At 34.7% G+C, this 22,158-nt stretch overlaps 2 protein-coding genes across 3 annotated transcripts; one reads left to right on the top strand and one right to left on the bottom strand.

Moving 5' to 3' along the window:
* Nucleotides 1-18: 18 nt before the first annotated feature.
* Nucleotides 19-17,117, bottom strand: LOC105788913 (DNA-directed RNA polymerase III subunit 1). Its single transcript, XM_012615996.2, has 27 exons — nt 16,931-17,117; nt 16,691-16,820; nt 16,428-16,577; nt 16,147-16,321; nt 15,642-15,826; nt 15,365-15,474; nt 15,119-15,218; nt 13,960-14,175; nt 13,737-13,885; nt 13,500-13,641; nt 13,257-13,397; nt 12,786-12,974; nt 12,477-12,705; nt 11,454-11,547; nt 10,873-11,107; nt 10,487-10,678; nt 9,395-9,493; nt 8,150-8,353; nt 7,802-8,056; nt 7,144-7,291; nt 6,879-7,030; nt 6,401-6,556; nt 6,216-6,329; nt 6,028-6,128; nt 5,084-5,288; nt 4,728-4,930; nt 19-294 (listed from the first exon to the last, which is right to left on the bottom strand). The coding sequence occupies exons 1-27, from the start codon at nt 16,999-17,001 to the stop codon at nt 243-245; spliced, it is 4,197 nt and encodes a 1,398-aa protein (XP_012471450.1). The 5' UTR covers nt 17,002-17,117; the 3' UTR covers nt 19-242.
* A 1,125-nt stretch (nt 17,118-18,242) lies between these two features.
* LOC105788917 (PWWP domain-containing protein 3) lies at nt 18,243-21,116 on the top strand. 2 transcript variants are annotated; one of them, XM_052627557.1, is made up of 3 exons: nt 18,243-19,090; nt 19,339-19,504; nt 19,613-21,116. In XM_052627557.1, the coding sequence occupies exon 1, from the start codon at nt 18,344-18,346 to the stop codon at nt 19,037-19,039; it is 696 nt and encodes a 231-aa protein (XP_052483517.1). In that variant the 5' UTR covers nt 18,243-18,343; the 3' UTR covers nt 19,040-19,090; nt 19,339-19,504; nt 19,613-21,116. The 2 variants fall into 2 exon arrangements, with proteins under 2 accessions (XP_052483517.1, XP_012471456.1); XM_012616002.2 differs by having other exon boundaries at nt 19,339-21,116.
* The last annotated feature ends 1,042 nt before the right edge of the window (nt 21,117-22,158 follow it).

Below are 22,158 nucleotides of genomic sequence, written 5' to 3'. Positions count from 1 at the left end.
AAGTTGAGAGCAGCAGGATATATAAAAAGGTTAGATTAATATAGTTAAATGAATGAATCTTTATAAGAGTCTGTTCCTATTTAACATTGTGCAAATTCAAATTTGTGAAGGAAATATCTATAAAACTACAGTGAATTACTAATTACATAGCTAAAGAAAAGAAAAAAAAATCAATCCATGTTTCATTGGAGAAATTGCTATGTTGAACAGCATATGGAAAGTACCACACCGAGGTGTGCTCCTCAAGATAAAACAGGATCCGCTCCGTATTGAAGCAGAGGAAGGGGATCAACTCTGCAAATAAGGAAAAGCAAATGGTTAACTAGAACTTTTGGAAAACAATGGGCATTAAGAAGTATCATCCTCTCTAATGCAACATTATGTGACCCAATTTTAGAAAAACTGGTACCCATTTAGGGTTGCCCCAAAGAACACGTGATTCCAAACATGCAAACAGCAGATTATAGCTGGTTATTCAAACCCCATTAGGGGAGTTAAGATGGCTGCCGCATTAAACCAACAAGACTAGCAAGTTTACTTGCGAGGTTAATAATATTAGAGGTCAAAAACAGATCTGTAATGATTATAGCTGGTTCATGAAGAGGGATGGATGCTCAAACAATCTCCAGAAAGCAGCAACAGATACTCCTATCCATTCTTTTTAGGTAAAACAGGGAAGTAAATTGGGGATTACATTAGGAGTTGTATGGTTACAGAACCGTAATGTGTAAATAATCAGTAGATTAGTTCCCATCAGCAGGACATATTTTAAAAAAAAAAAGGTTTTCAGGCACAGCAACACGAAATCCTCGAAACACATCTATTGTTAACTACACCAAAAAGTAATTTAAATAATCAGCACTGACCAGAGGTCAGACGCCTTTTATATTTACTTCATCAATCCAATAATTCAAATTACCAGACACAGGAGCTTAATTTTATAATATTTTATTTTATTATTTCAGTTCATTTTATAATATTTAGAATTATTTTGTACAGCTGAGATCATTAGTTTTCTTTTAAGAATTATGTCTAGGGTTAAGAGTAAAACTTTATTTGCAAAAAAGTCTAGTAACTTCACTTGCAAGAAGGTTTATTATAAATATACTGTAACAGATTTATAGACATAATATTATTTTCTTTGAATTATTATGAAGAAACTAGAAATTCTAGAGATACAGCTTTTCTTTTGATTGATGTTTTCTTCTTTAAACCTCATCAATTTGGTATTAGAGCCTAATTAGATCTTAAGGTTTTCTTTTAAGCCATGGTTCAATATGTTAGAGGCTGAGAAAGAGGAAATCGGAATAAAAAAGCAGAAATGGCTGCATTGTGATGTGCAATTAAAGAATTGTTGTGTTATTTATGCTTGGCTATGACAAGATTAAGTGGGAACCTAGATGGAGATTTGGAATGTGCACACAACCAGTATGACATATCAAAAGGTAGTTTATTGATAAATCTGATTTTTGTGAGGAACAAAACCCCTTTTATAATGCTAGATCCGCAAATTGTGTGATACAAATTGTTTTTGGGGTTTGTAATCTCTGCTAATGGCATTAAACCAAATATGGAGAAGGTTCGTGCCATTAGAGAATGTCCTACACCACAAATTTTAAAGATGTTCGAAGCTTTCATAAGTTGGCTTCATTTTATAGGTGGTTTATAGAGAAATTCAGCACTGTTATGAGTCCTATTACCAAATTTTTGAAGATGGACAGCTTTAAATGGCCAAAATCAGCCCCAAAAGCCTTTGAAATGGTTAAATTTTTTTATGACAGAAGCACTTGTTCCTGCATTTCCAGATTTTGAGAAGTTATTCGTCATCAAATGTGATGCATCTCATGTAGGAATTAGGACTGTTCTCAGCAAGGAAGGAAGGCCTATAGAATTTTTTAGTGAGAAGCTATATGCTTTGGTAAGGCTTGTTCAACATTAGGAGCATTACTTGGCTTATTGAGAATTTCTGGTTCACTCATATCATTAAGCATTCGAGTTTTTGAGTTCAAAAAAGAGACTCAAGGACCGTCATGCTAAGTGGAGTTTCTACCTTAAGTGTGTTTAATTTCTCAATGAAATGCAAAACCAGTGAGACAAATATCATGACAAATGCACTTAGTAAACGATCTTCAATACTAATGGCAATAAGTGTTGAGGTGATGGGTTTTGAAGAATTGAGGAATCAATATAAAACTAACTGATGATTTGAACTTATAATTTCTGAATACGAAGGGTCAACTAAACATAAAGAATTGCCTTATCGGTTACATGATGGGTATGGATTTAGAGGCAATCGTTTGTGCATAAGGGAAGGTTCTTTACGCAAACAAATTATGAAGGAACTTCATAGAAATTGCTGGGGAGGGAACTTTGGAAGAGGTAAGACCATTAAATTAGTAGCGAATCGATATTTTTGGCCAAGAATGCACAAGAATGTGGACAGGTTTGATAAAAGGTGTCCTAGTCAATTTGGCCTGAGTACTTCAACAAATACACGGTTATACACTCCCTACCTACGCCAGAAGTGCCATGGGCTCATTTGAGCATGGATTGTGTCTTGGCATTACCAAAGACAACAAAGGGTTATGATCAATCTTTGTTGTGGTCTGTGAAGCATCAACAAGCGGAAACCCCCTCATACTATGTGTACTGATGTTCGATGCAGACACACCGTCAACACAGCCAGATACATACAAGACACGCCTTGACATGCTGTGAAAAAATTTTAAATCAAACATGGTCTGGACTACGATCAAGACATCCGTGTCAAAAAAGGGGACATAGAGAAAATGATTGATTTTCCCTGAAATTACTTTTCAAAAACAAAAAATGAAAATAAACATGGCTAGAAGAGAGACGATGACGGAAGAATGAAAGACAATAAATAAGGAAGAAAGGGGAAAACATGGGGAAATGTGAATCGTGTATGGGGAATAAGGAAATGTGGGAATAGGTTTGGGAATCTAGATGCATTGAAAAATGAGTTTTGTGAAGTCAAAAGTTAAGTGGGAACCATTATTTTTTATTGTTATTATATATTGTTTTTAAAATTTTCAATTAAACAAATGTTATGATAAGGACAATTTTTTTTAGCTAAATTTACTTATTTGATTAAAATTTATTATTTTATTGTTATTATATATTTTTAAATGAAACATTATTGTTATCAAATATTTTTTATAAAATGTTTTATATTGCAATATCCAACCGTATCAGTATCCTAATTTTTTAATAATTGTTGTGCTGCCATGGATTGTGTCGTACCATATTACATATCTGTGTTCATGCTTCATAGGTTGTCGTTGATCTTTTTTCGAAGATGGTGCATTTCAATCCTTGTTCTTAAACTTCTGATGCTACTCATATTGCTTAGTTGTTTTTCAAGGAAGAGATAAGACTACATGGCGTTCCTACATGTATAGTTTCTGATGAAGATGTCAAAACTGTAGGACATTTTGAGGACTTTGTGGAAGAAAATGAGAACCCAATTGAAATTTTCAGCACATCAACTGGATGCGCAAATAGAGGCAGTTACCCGAATTTCAGAAAATATGCTTAGGTGTTTTGGTGGGAATCATGTCAAGAGTTGGGGATTTGGTTATCCCTCAAGCTGAGTTCACATACAACAACTCCACAGATAGAACAATTAAGAAGACACCTTTTGAAGCTTCTTATGGAAATAAACTCCGGCATGGCTTGATTTAGTTCCTTTTCCACTTGAAACTAGGGTGAGTGATGATGGAGAAGCTTTTGCTGATCATATACAGGAAATTCATTAAGAGGCGATGGCTGCTCTAGAAAGCTAGCATTGAGAGTAATGCTAATGAAGCTAAGATTAAAGGGTCTGAAGAGGGAGACCCAGTTCTAGTAAATTTGAGGCAAGAAAGGTTTTGAAAAGGCACTTATCACAAGTTGAAGTCAAAGAGGTTTGGGCCATGAAGAAACTATGCTCTAGTGCTTATGCAATCAAGCTGCTTACAGATTTGCATATCAGCCCTAATGTTTCTGACTTGTATTCTTTTGAGGGTTTCAATGGGGATGTTGCTGAAATTTTAGACCAGACGCAGATAAGATTGAGGTTATTGAAGATCTCTTGAATGCTAAAGAGGTGAGGTCTAGAAGGGGTAATATAATAGGAGTTTTTTGGTGAAATGGTTACACAAACCAGCAAGTGAAAGTACTTGGATCACGGAAGAAGAGCTGTAAAGAGTGGATCCAGAAATTTTTGCTGAAGTGGTGAAAGTTTTCTTAGTGGAGTCTGAGTTCTCCAAGCTGGTAAGAAAGATGCAGGAGCTTAATTTTATTATTTCAGCTTATTTTATAATATTTAGTTTAAGTATTAAATATATCTTGGACAGCTAAGGTTATTAATTTTCTTGAGGGTTAAGTCTAGGGTTAAAAGTAAAACTTCATCCGCTAGAAAGTCCATGCAAGAAAGTCTATTATAAATATTATGCAGCAACAGATTTACAGCCATAATATTATTGTTTTCTTTGAATTATTATAGAGAAACTAGGGGTTTTTTTAAAACCCTAAGTTCTCTAACGTTCCGACTTTTATCTAACACATTTTACAGTCCTAATTCTTTTGATTTCTGCGTGTTTTCTTCCTCAAATTGCATTACTACTTCACTAGAGAATCTAATTTGTTGATGGTTGCCCAGAGAATACCGTAAACAAGTAATAGTGCAATAAAACAGAATATTAGAAAATGTGTTGCATGCTTACCTCTGCATAACTTTGAGTATTCCGGTGCCTAATTGCATCGGGATGCCCATGATGATGCACTCGGTAACCCCCTCAATCTTGTCATCCCTCCCATTAACAGAAGCATTAAAAAGGTGATCACCTGTCTTCTCAAATGAAGCCAGCATCAATATACTTTTGTCCATTTTTTGGATTCCAAATCTTGTGATGCCAAGAACTTCCCCCTGATGCAATAATAATCTAAATGCCGTTATACATTGTCCTGGAAATTTGAATGTAATCTAAATATTCATTTATAGAAAGAAAAATGGAAAAGAAACACTACTGTTCTTTAATTGCTAAGTAGGAGGCAATCTGTGTAAGCAAAAAAAACCAACCCTAAATGTCATCACGTCTCCTAGAAGCATCATATGGCGTATGTCTATGCTCATTCCGTGACTTGCCATAGTTGCTGCTATCTCATTGATTATGCATGATCTTGCAGCTTCAATTCCCAATATCTGCAGCATTTCCATAACATGGTTACTCATTGTCTTCCGTCCATCAATTCCTTCAACACCCATAACAGTTTGGAGTCCCATGCTGAAAATGTACATGATATTTGTAACAGTTAGGAAGGAGCTCTTACAAGGTAGGAAATGGTGCAATAATTTTTGAGAAAACAGTATGCATTACAAGCAAGACATGTTTGAAGAACTATTCATCAACATGCTAAATTCCATTTTTCTGCCGTCATCTCCTTCCACACTCTTTCATTTTGCTACAGGAATTTATTGTTCCTGCCCTGAACTCAGATTATAAAGCCTCTATAACACGGCCAGAATGACATTCTATTTCTAAGTTGGTACATCACCAGATTCAAATGATATTCTCTTCATTTTGCTAGTGGAATTCAGCTCCATCAGGTAATTATAAAGTATTCCACATGTAGCAGCTCACTGTTGCAGCCTGTCTTCCAACCAGAAGAAATGTGATTTTCTTCATTGTCGTTCGACAAGCTTTTGAGCTGCATTCTTTTCTTCCCTCAGTGCCCTTGTCCTAGTAATTCATTTTTTTGTTATCTAGTTTTTCCAGCAGACTTGTCCACTTTTTTTGAGTAGGAAAAAAAACTAATCCCCACCCTTCCCGATGGGTAGGAGATAGACAAGGTTGCAATTAGGAAAGAAATAAAACTTAGACATAATCACCAAAATAAGTTAGAATTGATTTCTCTCCACTTTCTCCAAAATATACTATTTTACAACACAAGTTGCAGGTTTAAGGCACATCTGAAACCACTTCGAAGAGAAAAACAGGGATATAAGTTTTAAATCAAACTAACCCTTCTACAAACAACTGGTAAAGCTTTTTCGCTTCTTTGTTCTGACTTTTATTGTCTTTTTTCTTCTCAGCAATAACAACACGTTCAACAGTTTTTATGCCCTATCATCCAAGAAACATTGAAAACACTGAAATAAGCACACATATACTCTGAACTTTTCCAATCACGAAGATAATCTGAAGCCTCACCTTTACCACAACCAGTGGAAGCAGATTTTTAAGAGAATGAAGTTCAAAATGAATTCTACTTCTATCAGCTGGAGGAACTACTTCCAACTTTTTAACATCCAAAACCTTCACATGCTGCAGAGTAACATAACAGGAGAAGTTAACAATCCAGAGTATCAGTCAAGGCCATAAATAGGAAATCTGACCTGCTCCTTTAGTTTCAGCTTCGGTGTTTGCAAAATTGATTCTTTCACAACATTTGCATCTATATGCAATTGTGCGTCTTGGATTCTTTCCATGTCAAGGGAGATTACAACTGATGCTAATCTTGAAGTCATTACAATCTTGATGCTCTTAGCAACCTGCATGATAAGAAGAAAGTCAACTACAGAAACAATCAACCCATAGGAGAACAAGTAGACAAAACAAATAGCATTTTTTTTTAATGAGAGCATAAGAAACCAAATCCAACAGGCAACAGCTAAAGTCCAAGAACTGAGACTTCCATAAACGTATAATTAAATATGCCTGAGGCTCTGAGAAGAATAAATTAAGTTAAAGCTGCTGTTACAAGATCAGACAACATATACATTAAGATCCAACTGATTAATAAATATTAAGAAGCTATAAAATCAAGAAAGATGGAAAATGAGATAACTACAGTTTCAACAGATTATTTCATACCTGTCCTAAAACAGTTTTCTCAATTCGACCTTTTACCATCCGTGCAACGTTCACATTACTATCAAACTCAAGTTCTGCAGTAATTATGGGAGTGCTAATTTTTTTGGCTGCATTAATGATTTCTTTGATACGAGGAACTCCTTGTGTAATATCTAAAACAGAGCTGAGGAATCATACTGAAAATGTGTTCAAGGCCATAGTAATTAATAATTGGGATTTCAGGTTAATGAAATTAATGAAATCAATGAAATCCTTTAAAGGATACTCATGCTTGCAACTCCAGCAAAGTGAAATGTCTTCAATGTCATCTGTGTTCCAGGTTCACCAATACTCTGAGCTCCAATAGCTCCAATGGCGGTTCCAGCTTCAATTACTTTTGAGCGATAACGACCAATGCAAATTCTGATGAAAACCTAAAGTATTGTAAAAGACTATCATCAGAGGCAACTGCTTTTTTTAAGCATGTAAAGAAGGCTGGAGTATAGAAGCATTTAGATAAAGGAGCACATGATATCAATCACAGGATATTACTCTCCATCAGATGATTATAACCCTTTCCTAACTCCTTTTAAAGATGAAGAGTTAAAGGTGAAAATTGCCATGAAGATTTTGAAGGTTAATTCGGGAAAATAAAATAATTCTAGATATCAGAATATTGATTTTGGGACATTTAAATATGAAAAAGTGCTCATTCGTAATGGTACAGGAAGTATATGCATGTCTCACGGGCCACAGACACATGTATGAACATGTGAACTGTCAAAATTTTCATGCTCATGCACGCATAAATTACTCTACCAATTTTCCTAAGTCTTTTAAGTCCATGCAAAATTTTTAAAATCATGACACTTTGGCATAAGGAAACTCAAGCAACAGAAAAAGTCAGATGTATGAGGCAGTTATTACGTAATGGCAATAGTTACCTCCAACTGCCTATCAGTGATACCACATATTTTATGGCTAACATCCTCAAGTATCTCACTCTTCTGTGCAGAATTGCTAACCAACTGCATCACTCTCTTTAGTTCATTCTTCTGACCTTCAAGGAACCCTTTCAGAGATTTTTTGAAGGCTTCAGAGCAAACCCCATCTGGATCATGTTTGACTACCTGCTCTTCTAACATTTGTGGTATAGCATCAGCAGGTAAGTATTTCTGATCAACTGGAGGACAGGTAGCCTGTAGGTGGACATCAACAACATAATGTCAAGTTCATCTATCCTACCTATTACAAAATTTACAAAACCTGCTGAGAGGGACAGGGTTCCTCACCTTTACTTTCATTAATAATCTATCAAAATTCAAAGGAAATCCACTTTTTCCCTCCATAGATGCAGGATCCATGCCATCATCCCCATAAATAAATTGCACTATGCATCCACTTGCATTGCGACAAGTGTTATCATAATGAATGCTCAAGTCCTCCAATGCTTTGATCAGTCTGCGAGACATGTATCCTGTCTCAGCTGTTTTTACCTACAATAGGCAAAAGGTACCAACAGCAATGTTTATTTGAGCCCCAACCATTTTCCTTTCAATCAACTTGAATCTAATTCAGCCCTTCACATGTATGCATATCATAACAGTAATGTACCGCAACAATTCCATAAAAAATTCTGCGTGCCCCCAACATATGTCTTGAATGGAAATTAAAATGGACTTGCGGTAGATATGATGCAGAATAGAACAATTCAAAAGTTGCTGCAGTTTATTACTTGTAACGGTGATAAGATAAACTTTCTAAACAAGGTCAACAAATGCCAAAAAGAAAGACAGATCCAATCAATTTAAAGCAAGTACAAGTCCCAAAACTGAAAATACATAATAGCAAAAGGTTCTCTTTTATTGGTAATAAATCAGTCTAGTAGTCCCAACGAGTGACTGTCCACATTATCAGTCCATGCTGAAATTACGATACCAAAATTTAAGAGAGATATATATTTTTTATTACTTTACATTTACAACAAAGGTCAATTTATAAAAGAAAACTGACACAAACAACAACAACAACAACAACAAAAAAAAAAAAAACCTAAACTTTAACATTTTATTATTTCCATCCAAAAAGGCAGTGACCACTGATTTGCACCCAAATAAGCCCTTCACCTTTAATGTATACCTAAATAATCCCTTATCATTAATCAATCTTTCAATTGACATAATTATTGGGCACAAATCAAAGAGACATGGGCTTATTTGGATACGATAAAAATATAGTGCTTCCTAGGAAAAGTGGAATAATCCAGGAGCATTTTTAATATCTCAGCCTAAAAGACATCCTAAGTGATTGTCTACTTCTAGCAGTGGATCAAAATTTTGGGGAACTGGACTAAATTTAGGGATAGAGGAAGCAAAGCACAACATCAGGTTGCAAAAGTAGCAAATATGACCATGCCAGATGAAACATAAACAAGCAAACACCCATGTGTACTAACAGTCTACTATCTGTAACTACAGTAAAACAGATTCCATCACAACTTCAAAGGACAACAAAATGAAAAATGAGATCATTCATACAGCTGTATCCACAAGGCCTTCTCGCCCACCCATCGTGTGAAAGAAAAACTCTGTAGCTGTCAAACCGCTGTAGAATGAATTTGCAACAAAGCCTTTAGCCTGCAAAAATCACAAAATTGTACGGCCAGAACTTTGTCAGATTCCATCAAATCCCCTGTACTTTTTTCAAAAAGGTGCAAGACAGACTGTATCATGAATAAAAGATTTTTCAGTTGTCATCAAAATTTTCCATATGAGGTGATGAAAGAAAATTAGAATGCTTACCTCCTAAACGAAAATGTTATTTCTAGCATTTTCAGCTATTCTTTTAAATTTTAGCAACTCAGTATACCTTTACTGTTCAGAGCCATAAAAAAGCAGTAGTATGTAATCTATGGCAAATAAAACATGCACCCCATAAAGAAATAACCATCTCTGATAAAAAAAAGACCATAACATGATAAGGGATCATCTTCCAACTACCAGATTCCGCTACCATGCAATCCTGTAAACATTTTGAACATTTTATATGATAGAAAACAACTATAAGAGATACTTGCCCTGCAACTACAATGCCTGAAGCCCTAGCTACCCCAACTAGCTTACTTTCATTAATAAAAGCCTTAACAATTCCTTCAGCAAGATTCATAAAGTAATCATATACTATTCCTTACCAAGATTCATAAAGTAGCAATTTACTAGCCTACTAACTTAAAGAGAACAAAAATAGTCAACTCTTGTAAAATCTATGCTACTTAGAAAGTTAGAAAACAACTATAAAGTATTGCAGAAAATTAGAAACTAGGCACAACGCACAACAAGACTCAATTTCTAAAATAAAATTACATGAGATACTTGTTTCTCTACACTAGTGTCAAATGGTATGATAGCTCTCTAAACATAGATAGACAGGATTTGCTTCAAAGTGTAAATCACTATGATAGGACTTGTTCATACCAACAAAGATTGCACAAAAAATAATACTTGCTGAAAGTATAAAATCTCCTTCCTTGTTTATTTGACAGATAACTAAAATCTAAAAGCTTAGGCTTTAGCCCCAATAAAATAAAGTATTTAGATGTCAAGAGCTAAATAAATATAAAATAAACTTACCGCTGGTGTTTTTGATCCTCTATGAAAATGAGGAAGGCTACGATCTATAAATCCATTAGGAGCACGACGTCCCCCAACTGACTGCTGACCAACACATGCAATCATTTGACTTATATTTATAGCAGAACCCTTGGAACCACATTGCGACATGATCAGTGGACTGTTTCTCCAATGTAGTTCTCTCATGCATACCTGTTTCAAAGCAATTCTCATAAGCCATAAACAAAATAGTCTTCAGATAATATCATCATTCCGGAAACAAATACATGGTTCCAACTATATGGAACATGAGATGAACTTGAAAGATTTAAGGAAATGAAAGTATTCTAGTAGCACCTAATTATTACATTCAAACAGAAATGCTACAACATAGCTCCAATCCTTACCTTCCCCGTTTCATCCCGAATTTTATTCAATACTTCAGTTATATTAGCTTCTAGTGTTTGAGCAGCATCACAACCCGGTTTAAGCTGTAGCTTCCCCTCATTAAACATCTGTATCTGTTCATCACATTTTTTATAATTTCCTGAAAGTGTTACTCCTTTTGCATCATTCAAACGTTTTCCCGGTTGGACATCATCAATTCCAATCGAAAAGCCATGATTCCCTATCCAACGAGCACTGCATAGAAGCACATGAAGAGGATAGAAAGAGAGCACAAGCCACATATGAGCTATAATTTCTTTAAACACATTGGAATAAATCGAAAAGGGGAAAGAGAGATTCTTCAGAAACAATAACATGTATTATTAATGAGACTACTACAAACAATATGAAATCCATGTTATAATATTCTAGACAAAGAGTTGAAAGAAATGTTTTCAGAAAAGAATGGCAAGTCATGAACTTGCTCTCACAAAAACACAAAGCACTTGGAGTCATACAAGCAACCAAAATGTTCACATTTGAACCTAAGAACCAATGACAGAAAAAATTTCGCACATAAAATCTTGGGCCATATGGTTACCTCATCTTAGCTAGCCGATTCATGCAGGTAGCAGCAGCATGGGCATTGTAGTCTCTGAGAAGAATAGAATACAGTCCATCCTTGTTTCCATTTCCTGGATTCATGTTGGAGGATATAAGAAATTGAGAATATCATAACTAAAGCCAAAGAGACTCCAGGATGTTAAAAAATAAGTAAATAAATAGATAGCAAACTTCAAAAACAACAGTTAATGTCTTACATCAACTATTAGCATCAGAAACTATGAAAACAGATAAGATATGTTCAGCTCTTAGAATTGATGCAGGACACCACTCTATTGGGTTTCACCTGTATTTAGTTCATCAGAGAAGACTTCAACTTACTGTGAATTTTGCAACCTAATATAAACCCATAATAGGAAGGGGACTCATAAACAGGTTAATACCATGTCTAGCCTAAAGCAATTTGTTATAAACCTAAGTTCGCCCCATTAATTAATGCTGTAAACCAATGACACTTATTTTAAATATTTCATACAGAAGGTAATCACAGGAAACCACGAAACAGCAGAAGAAAGTAAAAAAGGGTAGATTAGAACTAGCTCTGCAACACCAATGGGCAGCTACAAGTGTGTGCAACAGGCTTCCTTAAGGTTTAGGAAAAATGAAATTGTGGCAAATGGGGAGTAATAATAGCTAGTAGAGTGCAAAGTCCAAATGAAAATATACTGTAAAGAATGACTAACAAGAAGTATATTCTCCTCATTTTACCCTACAAAAAGTAGGTCTAAACTTTTATCACTAATCCTCTCAACATACCAAATCAAATTACCACACAACAGATCTTGTCTCACCCTAAAAAGACTAGATGCAGTTGGAATTCATCAAGTCTCATCATTATTAAATTAATCTAAGAGGTGTTTCAACAATACACTTTTCCATGAATCAATGGAGAATCAAACAAATAAGAATCATACAAAAAACAACACAACAATTGATTTGAAAAAATTTAAAAAAAAAAACAGTATACATAGTAAAAATTAAGAAATAAAGCAAGACTCACCTAAAGTAGCCTTCCCCAATTGCCCACATAGAAGTTCACTATTCCGAATATAGACAAATCCATCATTAGGGCACATTGTTTCTACTTCTATTTCTTTATCACCAATCCTTTTGGCGATCTTCCTTGAGTAGTTTCTCTCCTTAACGGTAAGATTCAAGTAAACTCTCACACTTGCATGTGGGCGTAATAGAACATTGAACAATTGCTTACCGGTCCAAAGCTCTACAGGCTATGTCACAAAGACTAAAGTCAATAATAAATAGAATAACATATAGGCAAAAAAGTACTAAAAAGGACATTAGATTTTACCTTAAGTAATGTTGGAGTGGGCAAATCTATAAGATCCATTGCATCACCCATGTAGGAACATATCAGAGAAAAAGTTGCACGGTCATAAAAGGTATCTCTCCTAGTAATAAGGAAGGAAGATGTTAAAAAATCTTGAGTGGAAGCAACCAAAACTTCTCCATTTTTTGGCGTGCACAAATTATTTTGCACCTAGATACAAGCACAATATGTCAGATGAAGAAATTTCCAGATTTATCTAAAATAACAGGAAAAAGTGCTAAGTAGCAGTTCTAGGGTTTAGGGGTTTATATCTCAATACATTTCATATCAAACCATTAGCATTACTGCTATATTGTGGTTCAAAATTTAGGAAAAATGTTAAAGATAAAAAATTCACACCCATTTGAAAAGTTGGGGGAATTATAAAAACAAAGTGCACATGAAAAACCCACAGGTACAATTTTAAAGATGGTATAACATTAAAGAATTTACCCCCATCAACATGAGTGCCTCTGTCCGAGCCTCTTCTGTTTGTGGGACATGCATGTTCATTTCATCACCATCAAAATCAGCATTATATGGGTTACAAACAGATTCATTGAATCGTAACGTTCTCCACGGCATTATTCTTGCCTGCATTCATGGCATGAAAAATATGATCAAGCAACAGCTTGGATAAAGAGAAAAAAGTACGACTGCATACTGCAATTTAGTATGTCCCCAACTAGTAATTACCCTATGGCACATGATCGACATTCTATGCAAGCTTGGCTGTCTATTGAATAGAACGATATCTCCATCTTCTAAATGGCGGTCAACAATACAACCAAACTTTAGTTCATCAGCAAGACGCTTTCTATAATCACCTATCAAGAGCCTGTAAAATTAAAGAGTAACCCCACGTCATTGGCAAAGAAACGATTCTGAATATCAAAATAAGGATAAAAGTAAGAAGATGCAAGAGTGATGCACCTCGCAGAACCATCGGGATATCTGACCTTCACTGCACCAGGGTATTTGGATGGGCCATTACGAACACACTGCCTTAGCTTCTCTATATTGTGACTGGAAACACGTTCTGGATAACTTAAAATCCGAGCCATATGGATTGGAATAGCCACCTGAACAAGTACACCATCAGGGAACCAAGATCTCAAAATCCTAAAACTTGCTTAAACCTTACTAGGAACCAGACCTCAGTGATTTTCAGATTGGGGTCAGGTGATATAACAGTCCGACCAGTAAATTCAACACGTTTTCCAGATAAGTTCCCACGAAACCGTCCCTGCTTCCCTTTTAGGCGCTGAAGAAAGCCACTCAGTGGTCTTGCCGGTTGCATTTCAGTAGGAACACCACGAACATCACTATTGATGTATTGTGCAACATCTACTTGAAGCAAATCCCAGCCATTCTAAAGTAAAATCTTCAACATGAGACAATGTAAATGATATTCAAAGAGAAAGAAAAAATATCTGCAACAGCCACATGCAATTTTATCACATCAACTCTGGCATTCAGCATTCCTGCTCTAACAAGAGACTTGAGAACATACCTCTTCTAGTCCTATATGGTCTTTTTATTATTGATCATTAAAGTATCTCTCCAGGCTTCATTTAAAAGCAACCTCATACTCTCACCAACAAAAACTGAAGCTAAAGAATTTACTAGTGATTGTGGTAGCATCAGCACTCTCTAACTTAGATAGCTTTAATCATGGTGGTATCCAAACAGTCTTGCATTTTTCTAAAACAACTTAATTGCACGCCTACCCCACTCCACACAACACCCTATATTGATCTCTCTTTTTCTGTGCTTTGACTTCTGGCAGTCAACTAAGGTTGTGGCATTTCTATATCAGAAAATCTCCATACAGCCATAAGAAAACAGCTAAAAGTGAGAGCAACAGCATGCTAAACTTAAAAATCTGAAGCTGTTCTATGCAAAGTACAAGATTAACAATAACACATGGGGTCAAGGAGATATCCAAACAAATAGGAGGTCCAGTCAAGGTTATAGAGAAATACAGAGGAAAAAGATAGAAATTCAACTAAAGGGAATGAAAAGGCAATAGGCAATACAATATGAAAAACAAAATCAATCAGCATGACCAAATATGAATGATTGAGTACAATAATATCATTAATCATTCAAACAATCAAGAAATAGACACTTCAATATTTAAAGCTCAAGGCTTCCCTCTTCAAGGTGAGATGGTAGGTGAATAGAACTCTCTCATGTTGCGTATCCCAAGACCCAATCAACCTCCATAAATACAAATAATATAGTAATAACAGATTCAACAATGACCTAAATTCCTGCAGGTACATATTAGGTGCCAGGATGTATTTTCATACCAGACAATGAAATGCAGCATTTGAATCTACTAATTGCTGACGAAGGCTACTATTTGCCTGAATAATTCTTTTCAACCTCTCAGTAATGTCATTTTCATTGCTGCAACATGGAAAGAGGAGAATTGTAAAAATTATTATACTTTTATAACCTCTCCTACTAGCAACTAGCAGAGATAAACCTGATATCCACTAAACAAAATGGAGAATGCATAGTATAAAATAGAGTGAGATATTTTCTATTGGAACCTCTGCGACCCATCCACAGGGACTGAAGGTCGGATAGCTGTAGGTGGCACAGCAATATTCGTAATAATGAACTTCTCAGGTCTATCAGAAAGATAAAGCAATTCACAGTCCTGTGGACAATGAAATACAGAACATCTCGTGTTATTGAAAAAGCCAAGTGAAGAAAATTTATAAAAGAACAGAAAAGAAAATTTTCTTTATCTATTTATTTGTTTGTTTAACATGCTTGCTCCAACATGTGATAAGTGCAATGAAAAAAAGAAGGCATACAATTTACCACATCAGTCATCCTCTTAAAAAGAGAAAGGACTTTGACGGGGTTCAGAACAGAAGAAGTGTTGATGGACGACTTGGACTCTTTTGTGTGTGAAATGGCAGATTTCAATTCTTCCAAACTGTTGTCATTAACTTTTGAACGATCATGAAAAACCCCTATCATCTTTGGAGCCTTCTTCACTGTACCTAAAAACCATTAAAAGGAAAAGTAATTCCTACCTGGTTTCATTTCATACAATCATAAAACCCTATCTAGCAATTACCGAACTAGACAAACAATTAGCATATCCAGCTTAGAATCTCACATCAATTATCACACAGTGCAGAAAGACACATTCAATGAGAACAGCAGAAAACGAACTAGACAAGCAAAATAACCTCAAGAAAAACCTATCTAGCAATTACTGTAACCAACACGAGCCTTTTTTTGTTTTTTACTCAAAAAGATGATGCACACATCATGTAAAAAATTATATTTAAGTACAAGAAAAATATAGAATCCAAACCATTTAGATATCCACATCTCGAGCACTTCACAGCTTTACCACCAGCCATAGCAGTACATTTCTTTACTACACTTTTCATTATCTCAGCCTTCTTTAATGGTTCAGTCTTTGGAGCTCTCATCTTTTTCAGATAATCTTTGGCTAATTTATCATCCAAAAGAATACGAGAACAAGACTGTAAACAGAAAACCGGGAATAAAAAAAGAAACATAGATCAAGACTGTGCTTCAGTTCAATTAAATCAAAATTTTAAAAAAATTCAGGTCATGTTTATTAATTACCTTACAAATGCACTTTAAAATGTCTAAAATTGTACTTAAATACCCAACATTATAAACAGGGAGGACAAGAGGTAAGTATCCGTAATGCCCTGGACAGTCCCCGAAACTTCCATCGCAGGTTGCGCATTTGCCGGACTTATTTGGAGGACCCTTAAAACACCCATAAAGCAAAAAAGTAAAATCACAAACTTCACTAAAAAAAAAAAAACTAAATCACGTAAAAGAAATAATAAATTGATATAACAAAAGTACGTTTTGAGTACCATTCGAGGATCCAATAAGCCGCCTTCAATGGGGCGGCTTTGAAGATCATAGTAAACACCCTTATATACTTGAACTTCGGCAGCTTTGGCTATCTCTGAATCCGAAAACATAGAGAATTTGATGCTTTTACTGCATACATATCAATGGAATTATAAATAAAAAAAAGGCATGAGTAAATTCAAAATATAATTAAACACAAAACGAAAAACAATAGAAAAAAAAAAAACCGAGGGACTCACATTCTTCGTGGCCCGACATCTTCGATGTACGGCCGTTTTGTAAACACAATATCTTGTGATCTTTGCTGCATCTTCTTCAATCAACAACAAATAAATAAATAAAAAGTGAAACAATGGGGTTTTAGAGGACGGAAAAAGGGAGGGTTTTAGACTAAGTACTGGGGGAATGGAAGAGGGAAAGGAACGGCCTTTATTTAGTTTTTTTTTAATTTATTTGTTAATAAATTGATTTGTCAAACTGTTTCGGAAAATTAGGGTATCGCTCGAAAATTTAAATAAATAGGTTTAAATGCATTTAAACTCATGTTTTATTGTATTATATGAATATTTATACTAATTAAATTAGGAGTCATTCAATTATTTTTGAAAAGTTAAATTTAATATTAGAGTATTTAGTATTTTCTCAAAAAATAGAAATATGTATATTTTGAAAATTTTAATATCTATTTTAAAAATAAAGGTAAAGTAAAATATATGCATTTAAATTATTTTAGAGTAATTAATTTTATAATATTTTAATAAAAATATAAGAAATATTATTATTTGGTTTAATTGACAAATTGGTATTTAAATTGTACCATTTTCTATATTGGCACATAAAATTTTTTATCACAAGTGGTATTTAAATTACTCTTTTTTAAGTTAGTATCTCTGTCAATGAAAATATTAATTAAATTGTTATATCTATTTTAAAAAGGTCAACCCACAAATTAACATATAAGTTAATCCTTCTTGCCTAAGTTGGTATCCAAACTTTTTTATCACCAATAATACATAAACTATTCACTTGGTATTCATTTTACATCAAAATATTATATTCATATCCGTTAAAAATTATAGTAAATAATAAACCGCCATATCATATAAACTTAAAAATATTTTTTAAAATTATTTCATCTATCTTTTACATCATTTCTCTCTTTATTGTTTTTCTATCTGTTCCTTTCTCTTTTTTTCTTCCTTTATAATATCTAATAATGTTAACAATGCTTAAAATTTTTCATTTAGCGATTGAGATGTTAGTGATTAAGAGAGTTAAAAAGAAAATAAAAGAAAAATAATTAAATTACTCAAAAAGAGTATTAGGATTAATTATACAATTTAACCTAAATTTTTATCTGAAATGATGATATTAACGTTCCGCACCAACTTAGGTCGTTAATGCATTTAATGATCAATAACTATAAGGTAACAAATCAATTACGTTAAGAGCAATCTAATAACTTTTAAAAAGTTAGTGACTAAAATGTAATTTTAAACAAACGTAAATGACTAAATTTGTAGTTCAGTCAAAGCTTTATTATCACGTTTGTTAATAATGTTATTAACCCGCGAACGAAAAACCCTAGAGCATAAAATAGATTGATCGTTAAAACCCTAGGGATTTCAGTTCTCCGAAAATCCCTAATCCTAATGAAGACGGTAACCGGCAAGATCCTCTCTTCAACTCCGGTTTCCGTTTCCAAGGCAGCCAAAATCATCGCCAACTTCGCCGCCACAGACAACGGCGCGTCGCAAGCAATCAGCGCATACCTTCGACGCGCCTCCGCTTCATTCAGTGAGCTCAAACAGTTGCACAACGAGCTCCGAAAACCGTCGAGATCGGACCACAAGCACAAGAAGTCAAAGCCCGAGACCACAGTGGACGGTGCTCGTGAGTCGAGCCTAGAACCGAGTGAATTCAACTCGGCTCGTGAAGATGTGGAGCTGAGTCAGGAGGCGGGTCACGGGTACAGAGACGGTGAGAGGAAAAAACAGAAGAACAAGAAGAAGAAAGCGAAGGGCGAGGATATTGATGTTGGCGGGGAAATTGTAATTGAAGACGGAGAAAGCAAGAGGGGGAAGGAAAATAACGAGAGTAACTTTGGGGAAGATGGGGACAAAACGGTAAAGAAGCATAAGAAGGAGGAAAGTGGCAGAAAGGTTGAAACATTGGAGGAAAATGGGGTTAACATTGAGAAAGGTGAAATGATGGATGAGGGAGAGAGGGAAGGGGAGAAGAAAAAGAAGAAGAAAAGGAAGAGTAGATATATTGAGGAGGGAATTGAAACTAATGCTTCTTCAGAGCCACGGAAGAAGAAGAAGGTTAAAAATGAAGTTGATAAGTGATTGATTTTGAGGCATTTTAGCAATTTTGTTGTTTTAGATGACCGATTGAAGGTGGGTTTTGGGCTTTTTGGATGCTATTTGTAATGTTGAAGGAAGTATGTTTCTAATTTATAATGAATGAAATCTATCCATGGTTATTAACAAAGCAGGAACTAGCTTTAATGCATGCTTTTTAGGGGGTATATTGTACTCATATTATTATAGTTGAAAATGCCGTCGATAAAATCGCTTTACTAGGAAGAAATGTTTCAATGCTTGGGAATCGTAATTGCTGAATGGCATGTGTTTTTGATGTTTAGGTATCGCAGACTCTTACTGTTGCTCCTTGATGTTCATGGAGTTCCATGTGCTGGTAGTTCTGGTAGTGTTGAAGTTGATATTGCTTTAACTTATAACTGCTTGACATATGGTATATTAGTTTGATGATTACTTTGCAATTCCAAATTCACACTATGCAGAACACAGGTGAATGATTTGAGAACTCTTTAGCTTATCGTTTGATCTTGTGCTCCAGAAGGTTGACTAAAATTTTACTCATGCTATCTCATTTTGTGGTGTAATTAATGTTGGCAGCCTTTTGTATTTCATTTCAAGGTCTAGTAGGCTATCCTGAGAATCAGAGGCATATGTAAAGGTAATGAATGGTTAGGATAAGTATCTTACTAGTTTCTCAATGTCATGTGGTGTAGATTCTTAGGTTTATTGAGGATTTTGCAAAGGCTTCCAGACGTTGAGTACATTGCTAAGAAAAAGAAAAACAACTGAAAGTTCATTATTTCTTAGGTGTATTTCTTCTTAATCATTTTGAGAACCAAATGCAACTTACAACTTGCCTTTGATTGAATTTGTATTTGTTGAGTGTGGCAAAAACAGAGATGTATTTGCCTTGAGTGCATAGTCACTAGTATCCTGTTAGGTTTGTTTTAAGTTATTTGCAATCCACCCTATGCCCCCTGTTGGATATCCCTTCCTCTGGCTTGATAAGACCTGCCTGTTTGATGACTAGCAGAGATTGTTGTGAAAGAAGTCCATTTCCTAAACTGAAATAGAAGCAGACAAGTGAAAACTTGTAACAATCTTACTTTGCTAGTGGTTTTCAATAGCTCTTAACTACAAAAGTAAGCTACACCATAACTTGAAACTCTGTTGAAATTTGACAAAATGCATGAAGAATGATGAGGGGACTGCTGAAAGGACATTGTGATTGATTAAATGTAGGTATCTGAAGCATGTTAATGCGTGCTATATCATATTCTTACTGCATTTCTTGGTGATAAATGTTGGTATCCTTTTGAGGTTTAATGGTGGTGTCTAATCTAGCTGTGGTTTATCATATCCGCTTTGGTGCTTGAGGCTTGATTTGCTTATATATCACTTCCATTCTGATCTAGGAGGCAAATAATTGCTTTGGGGGATATTCACACTGATATTAAGTAAAAGGATTGATTTTTCATTTTTGGTATAATTAAGGTATTTTCCATATCGGTTTTGATGGTCTATGAAGACCCTTTTAGGGTTTGTGGTTGGTTTTGTATTCAAGGTTTGAAGTTTCTCTTTTGGGAATGCATTGTGGTTTACCATTAGACCTGATCATGGACCAGGTCACTTGCTCAGACTCAAAGGTTAGCCGAAAACTGGGAGGGTTTAAGCAAAAATATAAGCCTGAAAAACGGGCAAGGTATCGAGCAGATTTCTTTTTGGCCTGGGCTGGGCCCAAATCACATGCTATATTTTTTTTTGTATTTTCAATTTGTTGGGAAACATTTATTTTAATATTTTTAGTGTATTTGATGTATTATATTTTTTAATTTGTTTTTATATATAAAATTTTATTATGGTTGGGTCGGGTTAGGCTTGGGTTTAGCATTTTTAATATTGGTTAGGCCTGGGTAAAATTTTAAGCCTATTTTTTGGGTTGGGATCGGGCTTAGAAAATAGGTCTAAAATTTTGTATCAATCGAACTTGGCTTAGCTCAATCCATGATCAGGTGTTAGAGCTTGGATTCACTTGTTGTATAAGGTGCTCAGATAATGAATATTCACTTAGCTTGGTTCGGTCCATGATCACGTTTACTTATCACCGCATTCAATACTTATTGATAAAAAGTATTTTTTTATATATATAAAATCATTCAAACAATTTAAAATACCAAAATTTTAAAAATTTTGATAACATGATTAGACCTGATTATGGGTCGAGTCACTCGTCTACATTAGAATGCTCGCTCAAAAAATGGGAGGTTTGGGTAAAAATATAAACTCGAAAAATGAGCTTAGACAAAAAATAAGGTCTATTTTCTAAGTGAGACAATCCTTGGGTAGAAGGTTTTTGGCTCGGGTTCAGTTTAGCTTGGCCTGAATCACATGCATTTTTTTTTGTATTTTCAATTTTTTGGGAAACATTTATTTTAATATTTTTAGTGTATTTGATCTATTGTATTTCTTAAATTGTTTTTATATAAAAAATTAATCTAAAAAAATTATTACGATCTAGTGGGGTTGGGCTTGAGTTTGGCATTTTTAATATGGGATGGGTTTCGGTAAAAATTAAAGTTCATTTTTTGGGTCGGACTGGGTCCAGACATAAAAAAAGGATTTAAAAGTTCGCATTAACTCAATCCCAACCCGACTCGACCTATGATCAGTTCTAAACATAATTCTTTTGTCTTCTAAAAGGGATTTTCATCAAAATAAAAATTTTATATGTAGTTGCATTGTGAAAATATTAATTTTAGCAAATTCAATCAATTTTTTTATATGACTTCCGACATTTTCCTCGAATGTATGGAAATTTATGGCTAAATAGGTAATATATGTCGATATATTTTAATTGGTCAAATAGTCGTTTTTTTAAGATTTAAGGAAATAGGTTGATTTTGTAGAAAGAGTAGAGGTGCTCATGGCCCGGACGGCCCAGCCCGACGGCCCGCCCAAAATATGGAATGGTTTGGGTAAAAATATAGGTCCAAAATATGAGTTTGGGCAAAAAAACGAGACTCGTTTAAAAAACAGGCCGGGCCTCGGGCACCACTTTTTTGGCCTGGGCCCGGCCCAGCCCGGCTCGATATAATAAATATATTTATTTTTTAATTTTTTTAATTTTAAAATATTTTTAAAAT

Source organism: Gossypium raimondii, chromosome 2, assembly GCF_025698545.1.
Source record: "Gossypium raimondii isolate GPD5lz chromosome 2, ASM2569854v1, whole genome shotgun sequence".
Classification (NCBI taxonomy): Eukaryota; Viridiplantae; Streptophyta; class Magnoliopsida; order Malvales; family Malvaceae; genus Gossypium; species Gossypium raimondii.
This window is presented reverse-complemented; position numbering and strand designations above follow the sequence as displayed.